General features: G+C 35.7%; 1 protein-coding gene across 1 annotated transcript in view; it reads left to right on the top strand.

Annotated features, from left to right (window-relative positions):
• Positions 1-16,997, top strand: part of PIK3C2G (phosphatidylinositol-4-phosphate 3-kinase catalytic subunit type 2 gamma) — a 654,890-nt gene that overhangs the window by 107,655 nt on the left and 530,238 nt on the right. The window contains exons 11-12 of the mRNA XM_007944442.1: positions 5,661-5,783; positions 11,008-11,139. Of these exons, the coding sequence (XP_007942633.1) occupies positions 5,661-5,783; positions 11,008-11,139 (255 nt within the window). The remainder of the gene's footprint in view (positions 1-5,660; positions 5,784-11,007; positions 11,140-16,997) is intronic.

Raw genomic sequence — 16,997 nt, 5'->3', positions numbered from 1 at the left:
CTCTGGTGGCAGAGTGCCTAAGGCATTTGACTGCTAACCAGAAAGCTGTCAGTTCAAACCCACCAGCCACTCCTCAGAAGGAAGGTTGGGCAATCTACTTCTGTAGTGATACTGCCTCAGAAACCCAAGGAAGGGTCGCTATGAGTTGGATCTGACTCCATGGCAGTGACTGCATTGCATTTGCATGTACATATACAGGTAGCCCCCAACTTAAGATGTATTCAAGCTGCAATGAACCAAACATAGGACCATTCATTGCTTTTGTTTGTGTGCATCTTCTTGTTAGTAATGTGTTATAATACATACATTGCTGATGTTATCATTTTCAAATGTTCACTTGCAGATGTTCAATTTTATGATATGCTGTTCAAAACATTATCAGATTTGTAAAGATACTACTAATAAAAGGCAATAATATTTTTTAAAAATAAAAACTTTTTTAAACTTACATCAAAACCAACTTACGAAGGAGTTGTCAGAATGTAACCCTGTCATAAGTCAGAGACTATCTGAACACATATAACAATAAATATAAAACAATGCTTTCCTATAAAAGTCTTTATAATCAATGAATAAATAAGAGCTCTGATATAGGAAACAAAATTATCCCTACCATTCATTAGGGAAACAAGCTATAAAGCCAGGGCTGGAACCAGAGGAAAAGAAGCATCCATTCCTCTCTTATAGAATCAGCCTTACAAATTCTCTAGGAACAAGCTCTAGTAAGGTGTCTTAACTAGTGTGTATCCTTACTGTAGGTTTTCCCAGAGTCCTAGTGTGTAAGTTATCTATTGTTATGTAATAACTTAACCCAGAACTTAGCTTCTTCATGAAACAAACATTTATTGTCTCACATTCTGAGGGAGAGGAATCTGGGAGCAGCTTAACTGGGTGGGCTCAGTTTAGGATTTGTCATGAGTTGCAATCAAACAGTGGGCACCAGTCACCTCAGAGCTCACTAGGGCTAAAGGTCTACTCTGATGCTAACTGACATGATTTTTGGCAGGTTCATGTATAATGACATAAATAAGAATTACCATGAGTCCAATCCACAAAATGTGGAGACTGATCCAGTCTCCATCTTCTCTCTTGTCATTACTTTCTGACACCAGACACCCACACAACACACTGTCTGACCCAACCTCCTGGAGTTAGACAGATCTCACAGGCTAAAATGACGCTGTCTTTTAGATTGTCAAATAAGCAGATGCTAGTCAGTATAGTGCCTAAGGCACTTGACTGCTAACCGGAAGGCTGGTGGTTCAAACCCACCAGCCACTCCTCAGAAGGAAGATGTGGAAATCTATTTCCGTAGTGATACTGCCTCAGAAACCCAAGGAAGGGTCACTATGAGTTGGGTCCGACTCGACGGCACATAACAACAACAACAACAGTCATAAATTTGGGAGTCCACATGATACTCTGTTTCCACCTGGTTTCCCCTTCTCCTTTAGATTCAATAATTAATTCACTGGAACGACTTGCAGAACTCTCAGAGAATAAAGTACTTGAATAAGAGACATATTATAGCAAAGGCTGTAAATGAGGGTTATCATAAGTAAAAGATATATGGGAGAGGACTGAGAGGGTTCCCAAAGCGAACCTTACAGTTCTTAGAGAGGGTATGTCACCTTTCCTTTGCCAACCAAAAAGCTCTCTGAGCCTTTGTATTACACACCTGCATTACCCAATTCTTCATGATAGGCTAAATCATGACTCCTGAGGCTGGTTCTCATCAGCCTTCTAGCTGAGTCTTTTCTGGTATGGCCGGTGCAAATCCTCGGGTGTGGCACGGCAGTCCCAGGCCTTGGCACCCCAATTAATCCAAAGGTTATTTCTTCAGGAACCAAGGACAGAGGCCGTGTTACTTTGGGTAAATTTAATTTCTTTATCCTACAATAGGCCTTAATTCCTCATGGATTGTGACATTGAAGGTCTCAGTTATTCACCACAGAGTTGTGGGTAAGCATCCTCAAGGCCTGACACTTAGTTTCCTCCAGAGGAGCGAATGCATGAGCAAGAGAGCTCCAAACACAGAAGAGGTAGTCTTTTATAACCTAATATGAGAAATGACATGCCATCACCTTTACCATATTGGTACACTGTGGAAAAGGACTATACAAAGGTTTGAATATTTGGAGGCAGATCATTGGAAGTCATCTTGGAAGCTGGCTACCACAGCTGAGAAGAGATATCAAGAAAGAAACTAGGCCAGAGGCATCTCCAGAAGTATAAGTTCTGGAAATGGGGGTTAGAGGGGATGGTTAACAAAATTACAACTTTTTATGGTAATTAGGACCAGATTAGTGGTCCTGATGAACTAATTTGTTAATTAAGTACTCTAAAATAAAAATAGTGATGCTTCCATAGTCAAGTCAGAGAATTGGAAATTGATTGCTATTATTCGGTTACTCTGCCTTCAGGGAAGAGACTATCCAAGCTATTAAAGACAAATGAGAATGTATCTTACTTAGAATAAGTTGGTTAAACAAATCCTTTCCATGGCTCATTGCAGTGATTAGCAATCATTTATAGTTAACCTAAACCTCTCATGATATAAAAAATAAATGATTAGTTTTTAATTCACTCCTCTTTGCATATAGAAAATACCTTTTTCTCCTTCAAAGATAGGATAAACTTACCATTTTATAAATATGTTACATAATGCTCATTATCTTAATTACATATTGTTATTTTTCTCCAAAATCAATGTCAACATGACTGTGAACATCTGAGTGTAGGTACTATATCTTATTTATTTTTCAACCTCTCGTTCTTCAAACATTTCCTACTAAATAGTTGTTGTTGTTGTTATGTGCTCAATAAAGGTTTATTGAGTAGATTTGAATAAAGTCCCTCGAGTGGAGAAGTGAGTCAGACTTGGTTTGTGAAGCTGCTACATCACGGGTGGAAGGCAGGATTGCTTAGTCCATGTCATGGTTATTGTGTTGTGTTGTTTTGTTATGTGCCATCGAGTCAGCCCCGACTCATAGCGACCCCTCCTTGGGTTTCCGAGGCAGTATCACTAAGGAAGTAGGATTGCCCAACCTTCCTTCCGAGGAGTGGCTGGTGGGTTTGAACCGCCAGCCATCTGGTTAGCAGGCAAGTGTCTTAGCCACTATGCTACCAGAGCTCCCATGTCATGGTTATCACTGAGGGAAAAAAAATAGAAACAGAGCCGGAAACAGGGACGTGATCATGGTAAAGCATGGTAGACCAGAGGATATTCTAAAGGAGTTAAAGAGGAAATCACAGTAGAGGTACTGAACCTGAGGAAGAGGGACCAGCATCAATGAAAGTGAGTCCAGAGAAATCAGCAGCAATAGCAAAAGTTGTTGACTGGACAATTGTTGAAATGATTGTCAGTAATAATGAATAAGAGTACAACAAAACCACATCTTATGAAGAGGTTATACTAAAAAGTCAGTTAAAATTATTTTTAAGAATTCCTTAAATAACTCACAAAGTACATGACACATGGTTTGATAAATAGAACTCTATGAAATTATAAATAAGTGTAAGCATACAGTTGCATACAATAATGCATATTACATGGTAAACTGCACCTATGCAAAATTAATTTTACAATATTTTAAATTATGAGAGATTGTGTATGCATGTAAGCAAGCTGAAATCCTTTCTCATCAAGGGGATACCCTCTTTGTGGGGATGATTTGAATGGCACACAGAGGCTCCTTTTTCCATAGCCTTTTCCACCAAATGGTGCTACTGAATAGTCCATATCTTCCATTGATTGCATTAAAGTCTTATTTCACAAAATTGACTCATCACATTAGCAGAGTCTGGAATGAGTGGAAGGTAGGCTCACTATCTCTCAATATAAATACTGTGCAAAAATATCAACTAAAAGTTGACAGACTAATGCATGAGCTCCAAATGAAAAAGCAATATTGAATATAAAAGTCACTACATGGTACTAAAATATTTAATTCATCAGAAAGATGTAACATAATAAAAAACTTAGATGAAAAAGGAGATGTTGATGTGACCATTATATTCGTGAGTGATATCAACATTACTCTCGCAGGCATTAGTCAGTCAATTAATCAGAAAAATTGGGAAGAATATGGAAGAATGAGCCAATGTAATTAGCAAGTTGATCCAGCTTGTACCTACATAACATGAAAAGACAAATTCTTCTCAAGCATACACGAAACATTTAAGAAGTGACGAAAAGCGAAAGCATAAAGTAAATCTAAATAAATTTCAAATAATCTATGTAATATAAATCTTATCTACTTTCTGCAATGCAATTTTGTCAGAAGATAATAACCAAAAAAATATATATATAAAGATAAAAATTTTTGGAATTATTTAAATATATGTTAAAATAAGTCACGGATTAAAAATGTGATTATACTAGGACTTAGAAAATATTATAAAGTTCATTAAAAACAAAACCATCAGAATATAGACAAAGCTATTAAGGAAATTATATGGTCTCAAATGCATGTATTAGAAAAGAAAAAAGGCTGAAAATTCATATGATAAATAGCCCATTATTTACCCTATGCCATTTATTTCATTTTGCTCAACTCAAAGAATAAAAATCAGGAGCATTCTAGAAAAACAACAACAAACAAAATCTACATGCCCTCCTCCCTGCTCTCATCATAACAGCACCATTAATTGAATACATTCTATGAGTTATGTTCTGGGTTAACTACTTTTCATGTATTATTTCATTTATTCCTCAAAGAAGCACTACTTAGCATCTGTAAAAAAAAAAAAAAAATGGTACCATACCCATTTTACAGATTAAAAAAACTAACACATAACAAGATCAAATAAATTACCCACAGTTTTAAAATTGTGAAATCTAGAAATCTAGCCTTTTTTTTTAACTCAAAAGCTTCTCAAGTTTACCACAATGTTATATATATATTCCTCACACTATCATTTGAGGTATCAATTTCTCTTGTTGTATTTATCATATAAAATTGATAGGCAAGGGAACTTCTAGAAAATCAATAAATAAAAGTCATAAAAAACTGAAAAAGCAAAGATATCTGAAAATATTTATTTTGTTAAAAATGTCCTTTTTTCTTGTTTGGAGATTGTGTAGCAAAATTTGTTACATACAGGGAATTTCTATTATATTTTAAACAAATGTCCACATTAGCTTATTGAGTTTCTATATAAACTCTCCTAGCAGTAAGTAATATAAGGCAAAACTTCAGTTTTGACAGGAGGTTTTCAGATGTGTATTTGCATGTGTGTGTTTGGGTGTGTGTTTGTAAACTCTTCAGCTACTACCTAAATATGTTTTAGATTTAATCATAGTAGTACTTGCCAGAATGTCTCTAGATATGCTGACTATTGTTATTTTCCCTTATTGTTAAAGTTTGTTATTTTATTTAAAATAGAACTCAAATATTCTTATTCAACTTAGAATTATAAAATGAACAGATACTAATTGAAACTTTGGCTCCACTACTGAGTTTTGTGTTACATATTTATTCTACAAAGTTAATCCTGAATCAGTTTACTCATATCATAAATCCTTAAAGTAATTTTTAAAGCACACTTTCTACAAGCAATCTTAGCTTATCACTTGACTTTAACTATAAAAACAATTGACCCAGATAGAATACTGGTTTCAGCTTGTTGAATCAATTTTATTTCTTATTTCTTTTTAGCTACAAAGCATTTTCTTTTTCCTGTTGTCTTACATATGCTGGAAAGAAGCTATGTCAAGTGAGAAATTACAGACATATTCCAGCAAAGAAACTATTTTTTTCCTTGGTCAACTGGAATGAAACGTAAGTTTAATCTTTATTCTGGCTAGATTATTTATCTAGAAAAGGTCAGGTTTTTTTTTTTTTTTTTCTTTTTTAACTTATTTTTTTTCTTGACAAAGCATAAGGTTTTTTTTAGAAAATACTGTCAGTTGATTTGCTTCAATGATGTGGTAAATATGCTAGTGATAATAGATAACTCAATATTCAATTCAATACATCAAAATCCATTTAAAAAGCTAGACAAGTAACAAATCCATATTATTGAATGGAGAGAAAAGCAAAGTTGGACAAAAGAAAAAGGTTATTAATCATTCACACATGTGGATACAAGGACTGCCCTCTATGGGCTAAAGGGAGGAAGGAGAGAAATGACCTAATGCATACATGCATACATGTCATATATATGTATATTCTCCAATTTCACATACAAACTACTCTATAATTTTTAAAAAAACAATCATATTTTAAAAAAATACAATAATCATCTATGTATTGTGGAAGCTTTCACCTAATTTGGAGTGACTAGCTCCTACTTTCTCCTTTTGAAGATATATCCTAAATCTGGAAGTCCTGTCCTTTCCTACTACATCCTCACATGGGCTCAAGCCCTCTCTGCACTCAGAATCTCAGGGGGCTTCTAGGCCCATCCACAACCTGTAGGTGTGCTACTCTGCTGCCCCTTTAACATTATTAGCCTTCAGTCTTTTATTTGACATCTCCCCTGCTCTACTGAGAGCCAATATTCTTCTTATCTCGAGTAGAAGAAAATTCCCCATGCACACTGTCCACTCTTTCAGAAAGTCTAGCTTTCTTATAATTTGACTCTCAGCATTGCATTTTTACATGAATAAATATGTGCCAAAATCTCTGAGTTTCAGGACTGTGTGTAAGGTAGAACCACTCTTAACCACTTTTGGTGTTACTACTTTAACGGAGAGACTGTATCCTGAAGATAGTCTCCAGGCCTTCAATTTTCACACCCTTTATGGTCATTCTCATCCCAAAGCAATTTAACCTTCTTATGAAACTGTGACAGATTTTATTTCTCTTTCTTTGCTTGTTGTCCTTCGTCCTTTGACCAAAGACTTGATCTTCAATTAAAAAATCCCCTTCTTTTGCACAGAATCAGCTTTGCTTATAAAATTCTCTGTTGTTGTTGTTGTTGTTATGTGCCCTTGAGTCGGACCTGACTCATAGCCACCCCTCCTTGATTAAAGTTGATTTAAAGAAAAAAAATCTCCCCCAAATTGAAAGTCATTAGCAACAAATACATTGACACATAATATTTTAATTTTCTTTTTTCAAGGCTGTTCAAATTTTATCTTTGCTATGAGTTTCTTTGATTCCCCCAATAGTTAGTTACGAAAGTTCTTTTCCATTTTATTTCAGTTGAAATGTACCATTCTGCTAGTTACCTATATCAGTCTTTATATATTTTTATTAACATACACACATTATACAATTATTAATTGTATTTTTAATTACTAAACTGTGGATTTAATAACAAATGTTATGTTGTTTAAGAGCTCTGGTGGTGCTGTGGTTAAAGAATCAGGCTGTTAACCAAAAGGTTAACGTTCAAACCCACCACCTGTTCCATGGAAGAAAGATGAAGCAGTCTGCTTCCATAAAGATTTATACCCTTGAAAACTCTGTGGGGTTGCTATGAGTAGGAAACAACTCAATAGCAGAGAGTTTGGTTTGATTTATTATGTTGTTTAATAATAATTGACATAGATAATTCACATTTATTATATGCTAAGTATTGTTGTATACCTTCGAAATATCTTAAACTCACAATAAAACTATGGGTAAAGTATTGCCATCTCAATTATATGGATCAGAAAATTGATGTTTACTAATTTTAATTAACTTACCCCAATTCAGATGACCAGTAAATGGCAGAAGGAGTATTCAGATCAAGTATGTTTGACTCCAAAACTTAAGTTCTTGCTGTTACTTCTATACTGTTTCTTAGAAGATACAAAATCTTGGGCAGAGTGTTTACATGCCATGAATCTCAGTTTCTACATCAGTAAAATGATAATTAAATATGTTCTTAATTCTCATATCTGAAGTAAAAACAGAAGTAACTCTACCCTATCTCCTAACAACAGCCACCCTATTTCTTCCCTCTGCTTTGTGGAAAACTCTCTCAGTAGTTGTCTAAATTCTCTCTCTTCAAATTATTTCCAATCCTCTAAAACATATTCAAATCATATTCTATCACCTTTCCTCCACTGGTTTTGCCCATCAGAGTCACCAGTCACCCCACATTGTTAAATTCAGTTTGCTTCTTAATTCTCATCTTGACCTATCAGGAGTATTTGGCATTGTTGATCTTGCCTTTCCATCTTGAAATGCACTATCTACTTGGCTTCCACATTGTTTGAAATTTCTTCCTACCTTCCTGGCCACTCCTTTTCCTAGACTGATGGTCTTTATCCTGGACACTCTTCTTGCATCTATCCTTATTTCCTTATTTTTCTCTTAGCCTCACCTAGCTTTAATGCAAAATATATAAAAACAGCTTCCAAATTTATGTCACCAACCAGACATCAGTCGCCAACTCCATATTCAACATGCCTAAAACTAAACTGGTTCTACACTTCAAAACCACTCTACCCACAGATGGCCCCTCTGGATGGTCAGTTTCAGGTCCAGCTGTTCAAACCAAAATCCTGAATCCCTTTATTGTGGAGCCCATGTCTAGGAAATCCTATTGGCTCTGTCATCAAAATATATCCAAAATATAACTTCACTGGTTTAGTCCACCATTATTTCTATAATGGTGCATTATAGCATTATAATGGTATCGCTACTTCTCTTGTACATTCATAGCTTTTCTCACACAGAAGCTAAGGTGATCTACTTTAAAGTGAAGTCAGGCCATGCCATTGCTCTCTTTAAAAATCCTAAATGATTCCCTGTTCCTTTCAGACAAAAGTAAAAATTTTCGTGATAGTTGAGTGCTTAATCTAGTTCTTTTATTTTGTATCAGTGTTAATAGAAATTTTTGTTTGACTTTTAAATCTCCCATTTTCACTGTCAAAAATTTGCTCTGATATTAGAGAAATCATCTCTTTTAGGAGCTCTGGTAGTGCAGTGCCTAAGGCATTTGACTGCTAACCAGAAGGCTGGTGGTTCAACCCACCAGCCACTCCTTAGAAAGAAGATTGAACGATCTACTTCCATAGTGATACCACTTCGGAAACCCAAGGAGGGGTCAGTATGGGTTGGATCTTAATGTTTTCTTATTTTGAATAGTAAAGTAAGTCAAACACGTAATTAAAACATGAGGTCTGTGCCAGCTGCTTAGATATAAAGAAATAATGTGCTTCCACTTACTGAATTGTTTCATATTCTTTTTATTTTTCTTTTTTTTTTTTTAATTTGAAAGTTCATTATGTTGACTTTTGAGCAGCTGTGGAGAATTTAAAAATAAAAATTCCCAGGGAATATGAGTTTATGCTGGCTTTTAAAGTCTATTTTTATTCATAAATGAATAAATAACTTGAGAAAGCATGCATTCTTACCATAAGATTACCCGTATTAATAAAAATGACAGAATGGAGATTGATAGTAACTATCCACCATAACATATAATTTTTTATCATTCTTAAAATGAAAAGCTCACTAACAGATGAAGTTATACATGAAGAAGCCAGACTCAATGCAAAGAAGAACATTTTAGATTATGTGAAGAATAAAGTGAAATAATAGCTTTCATCCTACCACAGAAATATAAAAAGTGAATAGAAAGTCAGTTATAGGCAAAAGAGAGAACATTCAAGGAATTATTGTGCATTTCACAGGATCATCAACATTTTATGTTGGGCTTCAGAGCTTCCTTTAAGCTGAGGAATATGTCCATATTATTTTGACTGAGTATTATGAATTTGAAAGAAGATGAATGGAAAAGAAAGAAAAAAAGGCTTTTAGTTTTAGATGCTTAAATGTGTAGCAATTTAATTTTTTAAATAATCTAACTTTGGCCAATCTTGAAAAATAGAAGATTTTGCCCACTTTTGTCTTTTCTCCATCTTCTCCTATTCTTCCCTGAATCATATTTCATATGTCAACAATGGAATGTGTCACCACTCCAAAGCACAGTGGAGAATACAAATTATTACATGATTGATTAAATAGCTATAATGCTGATATAGAGCCTGTTATTTTCTGATATTATGTTATATAATATTAGTTCTATTTTATGGACAAGGAAAATTGAGGCTTAGAAAGGTAAATGAATTACTCTAGGTGCAACATCTTATTAATAACAGATTCAGTATTTTAATTCAATTTTATCCAAATCTAAAACTCTATTACCCTCTTCACACACAACTTACATATTGATATCTCGTTTGTTGTTATTCTTATTGTTGTGTGCCATGGAGTAGATTTCGACTCATAGTTACCCTATGTGAAATAGTAGAACTGTCACATAGGGTTTCCTAGGCTATAATCTTTATGAGAGCAGAAAGTCTGTCTTTTCTCCCATGGAGCCACTATTGCATTCTAATTGCCAACCTTTCAGTTAGCAGCCAAATGGTTAACAATTGTACCACAGGGCTCCTTATTGATATCTGATCATTGTTATTAATCCAATGACATCATACCCCAAATGGTACACATTAACCTCCTTAATTTCCTCTTTCTTTTGGTTGAAGATATGCAGTATATCATAGTCTAGAAAACTAGAATTCATCTTTAGTTCTTCATTGTTCTATTCTACTAATATACTCTCAGTCAAGTATGAGTAATCCATTTCATCTTTAGAATAGCTCTTATGTTTTTCTTCTTCTTAGAGACAGTATCACCATCCTGACTCGGACTTCTTAATCTCAGGGAATACCATGGTGAAAAGGGGGATGCTCACTTCCTCAAAATCAATTATCATCACTGACATCAGTGAACTCTCCTTATTCTCTGAGGCTGAGTGCTGTACAAATCATCAATGTCATATTTTGAACCCTGAGTAATTTAGATTAGACCACTCCCTAGTATCCAGATTAGACAGCTACCTCCTAGTGTAAAAGACCTTCAACATTATATGAGGCTTCAGCTGGGCCAACCTCAGTCATCACATTCTAATTGACTTAGATTATCATTAGTCTTCTAATTTTCACCCAATACTTAAATAAATTGACATCAAACTTTGAGAATTTCAAGAACAGTGAATTCTATTTTTATTCTTCATGTGTGGTACCATCAGACATTATAATGTTGCTTCTTTTATTTTCAGGATCAATTTTCCTCTTGAAATAAAGTCACTTCCAAGGGAATCCATGCTCACTATAAAATTGTTTGGGATTGATCATACAACCAACAGTACAGTTTTATTGGCCTGGACTTGCTTTCCAGTGTTTCCAAAAGAGTAAGTATGTCATTTATGATTAATAAAGATCCCATCTACGATAAAAAAAAAAAACTCTCCTTGGAACTAAATAATGTACAATGTATGGCATAATAGAAAAATCAAGAAAGCATTTTATTCTAAAATTGAGATAGCTCAATATATATCTTCACTGTTGAGAACAGAATTGAAAAGCAAAATGTAGACATGGCTTTAGAAAACAGCCTTCTACTCAACTTGTCAGCAGGGTCATTTACAGTGAAATGGTATTGGCATGACCAATCTTAGCTGCCTTCCTTTTGCCAAGCAGGCAATTTCTCTGCAATTAGTAATTCAAAATGATTTGGATCAATACTGTCATTTAGAAATTGTGCAATGTAAATGGTTTACTGATCTACACATAACTTCAAGATGTTATTTTTCAGAAAAATAAGCTAACTATGAATTCAGCTATTCTATCAATGGCCATTGCAAAATGTACTGTTGATTTAGCCATAAAGCTTTGGGATTATTAATATTTAGAATATTTTATAAAATCAGTTATATAATTTTATATTCTCCCAAAGGAAAAATATTTTTCACATAGTAAGACTTGCTTTAGAATCAAATTGTAAAATTTCAGGACCTTCAAAAAAAATAGAACCTATATTTTTATTTTAAGATTGATATAAAGTGTGTTTTGGCCTCTGATATTTTAAATAGATTTAGTAATATAAAAATGTTTTAAAAAATTCCTCATCAGTTTTTAATTCATACCTTTAGTCAATATGTATAAATTTTCATCAAAACAACTGTGATAAATCTTCAGAATCTTCTTTGTTTGATTAATTAGTATCTGTTATTGTGTGTGTCTCACTCTATTATTTGTTTTCATGCTTTCTCTCATTTCCATGGGTATGTTCCTTGAGGACAGGAAATGTATTTATCTTTGTAGTATCTATCATCTAACTAGTGCCCCATATAAATAAACAATCAGTAGAAGTCTGTTTACTAAAGTGGGGAGAAAAAAATCAATCTCAATCAGGGATTTAGAATGAAATAGAATTTCAAAAGTCTGTAAGAAGTGGTTTAGCCCTAAAAGTAATACCTAGTATTGTTAGAAGACATTTCAAAAATCTGATTTATGGGCTAAGAATTTTCATTACTTTCTCGCTGGGAACAGCTACACCGGTATCCTTCCTTCTCATGAGTTTCTTAAAAGTTTTAAACTGCAGTATGTCTAAGATCTAGCGGATTTGTAGAACAATATTTCTACTTATGCACTGTAAAAATTAATCCATTTTATTTCTTCCCATTACCTAACATAATACTTTGCACATAAGAGACAATACATAAACCTTAAGTACTTACAAAGTTACAGATATATTTTACTTTCAACTAATCTTTAAGGCTTTCTTTTAGATGGATGAGATGGTAACAGAGCTGTTTCCATACTGATTTGACATATATCACCATTAAAAATTTTATAGTTGAATTATTATAGAAGGTCACCATCTGGGACTAATACTAGCTGATATTTTCCTAAGGAAAAGTCTCAAAATTGTGGTTGATGAGACATCAGAAAGTATAACTTACTTCGAAGAGCAGTTGAAAAAGCATTAATAAATATATGTTCAACACACTGTTTCTTATTACAGTGAGAAACTCTGCTTCTCTCTTGGGCTAAACAGTTTAAAGAAATCCAAATCTAATTCCCATTGCCATCAAGTCAATTGCAACTCATAGCAGCTCTATGCACAACAGAATGGAACACTGTCTAGTCCTGCACCTTCCTCACAATCATTGTTATGTTTGAGCCTATTGTTGGAGCCACTTAGTTGATGGTCTTCCTCTTTCTCACTTCCTCTATTCCCTTCTCCAGGTACTGATCCCTTCTGATAACATGTTCAAAGTACATGCTTCTAAGGAACAATCTGGCTGTAATTACTCCAAGATAGATTTGTTTGTTCTTCTGGCAGTCCATGGTATATATATTTGATATTCTGTTGCCAGCACCTTGCTTCAAAGGCAACCATTTGTCTCTGATCTTCCCTACACTGTTCACATTTTGCATGCATACAAAGAGATTGGAAATACTATGGCTTGGGTCAGTGCAGTGAATTGCTTGATGTGGCCCTTCTAGCCATTGTCCTCCATTCTGTGATGTTTTGTAAATCCCATTATCCATGTCTATTTGGGGTGGTGTGGTAGTTAAGGTCATGTATCAACTTGTCTGGGCAGCTGGTAGTAGTCATTCCCTGTAATGACTGGCAATCGACTCTGTGATTTAGGTTAATTCTGTTGGGGCAACACAGGTGGATTGTATCTTGAGTCCTGCCTTGCTGGAGAGTATAATTCAAATCAACACCCTTAGCTTCCCTGAGGGTATACCTACGAATCTCCTGAGAAGATTCGCTCTCCTCTTGCTCTGGCTTTGTGTCTTGGATCATCCTCATCTCACCCCTGGATTTGGGACAGCAGCCGTCATCTGATCTGCTGATCGAGGTTCATCAAACCCTGAAAGTTGGGAGGATCTGCCAGACCTACTCACGGACCCTCGACTCACCAGCCTGCCAGCCTCCACCACTACTACGTGAGACGAACCCTTGGGTGTCTGTGAGTTCTGTGAGGCGTTACAGCAAAATACAGAACCCTAAGACTGGGGAAATTACTGGGAGGAGGAGGAGGAGTTAATGTCTGAAATGATGGAGTGTCATGGTAGTTTGGACATTTGGGACATCTTTGACCTGCGCCTCATGGGAAGGGGCCTGGTGCTGATCTTTCTAAGAGAAATTATTCAAGCAGTCAGGCACACGTTAGTCCACAAAGTGACATTTTGCTTTTTAATACTTTAAACAGGTTTTTTTTTTTTTGCAGCAGGATTTCCCAATAAAATGCATTGTTTGATTTCTTGACTCTTGCTTCCATGGGCATTGATTGTGGATCCAAGTAAAATGAAATCCTTAACAACTTCAAGCTTTTCCCTATTTATCATTATATTGCTTATTGGTCCAATTGTAAAATGATTTTTGTTTTCTTTATGTTGTAATTTATACTAATGGTTGTAGTCTTTGATCTTCATCAGTAAATTCTTCAAGTCCTCTTTCCTTTCAGCAAGCAACAAATTGTTATCTGTATATTGCAGGTTGTTGATAAGTCTTCCTCCAGTTCTGATGCAGCATTCTCCTTCATAAAGTCCATTTTCTTGGAATCTTTGTTCAACAAACAGATTGAATAAGCATGGTGAAAGGATATAACCCTGATATACACCTTTTCTGATTTCGAGTCTGATCTTACTCACAGAAACCCCTCCTTGGGTTTCCAAGGTGGTAACACTATGGAAGTAGATTGCCCAACATTCCTTCCGAGGAGGGGCTGGTGGGTTTGAACCACCAGCCTTCTGGTTACCAGTCAAATGTCTCATGTACTACGCCACCAGAGCTCCCTTAAACCAAGCAATACTCCCTTATTCTGCTTGAGAGAATGCCTTTTGGTCCATGTACAGGTTCTGCATAAGCACAATTAAATGTTCTAGAATTTCTATGCTTCTCATTGTTATCCATAATTTTTTATGATCCACACAATCAAATGCCTTTGCATAGTCAATAAAATATAGGTAAACATCTTTCTGGTATTCTCTCCTTAAGCCAAGATCCATTTAACATCAGCAGTGATATCCCTCATTCCATGTCCTCTTCTGAATTCAGTTTCAATTTTTGGCAATTTCTTACCGATGTACTGCTACAACCATTTTCAAATATATTCAGAAAAATTTTACTGGTGTGTTTTATCAGTGATATTGTTTGAAAATTCCCCAATTCTGACCAATTTATCTTTCTTTGAAATGGGCACAAATGTGGATCTCTTCCTGGTAGTTGTGTTCCAAATATCTTGGAATATATGTGAATAAGTGCCCCCAACATTTTATCAGTTTGTTGAAACATCTCAATTGGTATTCTGTCGATTTCTAGAGCCTTATTTTTCTTCAGTTTCTTCAGTTAACTTGGATTTCATCATTCATTACCATCAATCCTTGATCTTTCTGAAATGATTGAACAACAAGCAATTTTTGGTTCAGTGACTTTATATGTTCCTACTATTTTCTTTTTATTTTTGTTGTGATTTGGGTGAAAATTTACAGAGCAAATTCACTTTCCATACAGCAGTTCACATAAACTTTGTCTCATGATATCGACCACAGTTTACCATAATGCAACAGCTCCCCTCCCACCTCCTCCCCATAGTTACCTCTTCCCCCTGAGCTGTCTCCCTGTGCATAAGCAGCCCTTCTTTCTCCCATGATTGTTCTCTCCAAGGAGTGTATTTACCTCAGGTAAATGTTCAGCTCATATTCCTGTCTTTTGTTTGGCTGGAAGCCACAGGTGTGGTTCAATTCCAGAGCTCAAGGTCAGCTAGGGGCCATAGTCTCAGTGGTTCCAGCAGGCTCTATTAGACCAGCAAACATGGTCTCCTCCCTTTTTTTTTTCCTCCAAATGATTTTGAGTTTTGTTCCACATTGTTCTCCCTCTCTATCAAGGATCTCCTACATAGATCCCATTCCAAGTGGTTAACAGTGGTAGCTGGGCACCATCTAGTTCTTCTGGTCTCATAGTAGTAAAGGCTGCAGATCAGATGGTGTACCAGTCACTAGGACTAATTGTTTCCATCAATCTTTGGTTTTCTTCATTCTTCTTTGCTCTGGATGAGGAGAGACCCATTGTTGCATCTAGATGACAGCTTAAGCTTTTAAGATCCCAGTTGCTACTCACCAAAGTAGGAGGTGGAACAATGTTTTGTGTAGCATGTTAGGCCAATTGAGCTTGATATCCCCTGTGACTATGGTCCTGAGCTCACAGGTTCAACTACTCAGTCTCTTGGGTAGCTTGGCTGTGACCAAGCAGTGACTACAACCTTGCTTCTTGTCAGCTCTACTATACACCTGGGAATTCAGATCATACACATAAACTTATAGGACCATTGGCTGCCAACCCTATACATGTTCTTGGTTACACTCCTCGCTTCACAGACATACCTACTAGTTCAGACTGTCCACCCATCTATTCTCCTGTATACCCATGTTTGCCTTCACTGACAACCTAGTACTGTATGTGCAAAAGGGTTCATCTTTGTTGTCTGTACCTCCCATGTACCTCTCTCTGTCTTTCTCTTCCTCAATGATGCCATATCAATCTCTCACATTTGGTATATTGCCCTTCTCTTCACCCAAATCAATACTTATCTCTATGAATCTAACAGTTGTCCTCACCCTCCCCTCCCACCCCTGGTAACCAACAAAGGAAATTCCATTCCATAGATAAACTTTTCCTTGACTTTTACAATAACGGACTAATACAATATTTGTCCTTTTGTAATTGACTTATTTCACTCAGCATAATGTCCTCCAAGTTCATCCATGTTATGTGGTGTTTTGCAGATTCTACATTATTCTTTAGTGTTGCATAGTATTCCATTGTGTGTATGTACTAAAATTCAGTTATCCATTCCTCAGTTGATGGACACCTAGGTTGTTTCCATCTTTGGCTATTGTAAATAGTGCTGTGATGAACATGGGTGTGCATATGTCTATTCTTGTCATGACTCTCACTTCTTAAGGCTATATACCTAGTAATGGAATGGCTGGGTCAGATGGTATTTCTAATTCCAACTTTTAAAGGAATTGCCATACTGCTTTCCACAGTGGTTGTGCCATTTTGGTTCCACCAGAAGTGTATGAGAGTCCCAATCTTTCCACATCCTAACCAGCAGTTGTTATTTTGTGCCTTGTTGAACTTTGCTACTAGTGCTGGAGCAAGATGGTATTTCATTGTTGTTTTGATTTGCATCTATCTAATAGCTAATGATCGTGAGCAATTCTTCATATGTTTGTTGGCTGCTTGAAT

The sequence above is a fragment of the Orycteropus afer genome, unplaced genomic scaffold (assembly GCF_000298275.1).
Source record: "Orycteropus afer afer isolate SDZICR_OR568_19922 unplaced genomic scaffold, OryAfe1.0 scaffold00126, whole genome shotgun sequence".
In the NCBI taxonomy this organism is placed as follows: Eukaryota; Metazoa; Chordata; class Mammalia; order Tubulidentata; family Orycteropodidae; genus Orycteropus; species Orycteropus afer.
This window is presented reverse-complemented; position numbering and strand designations above follow the sequence as displayed.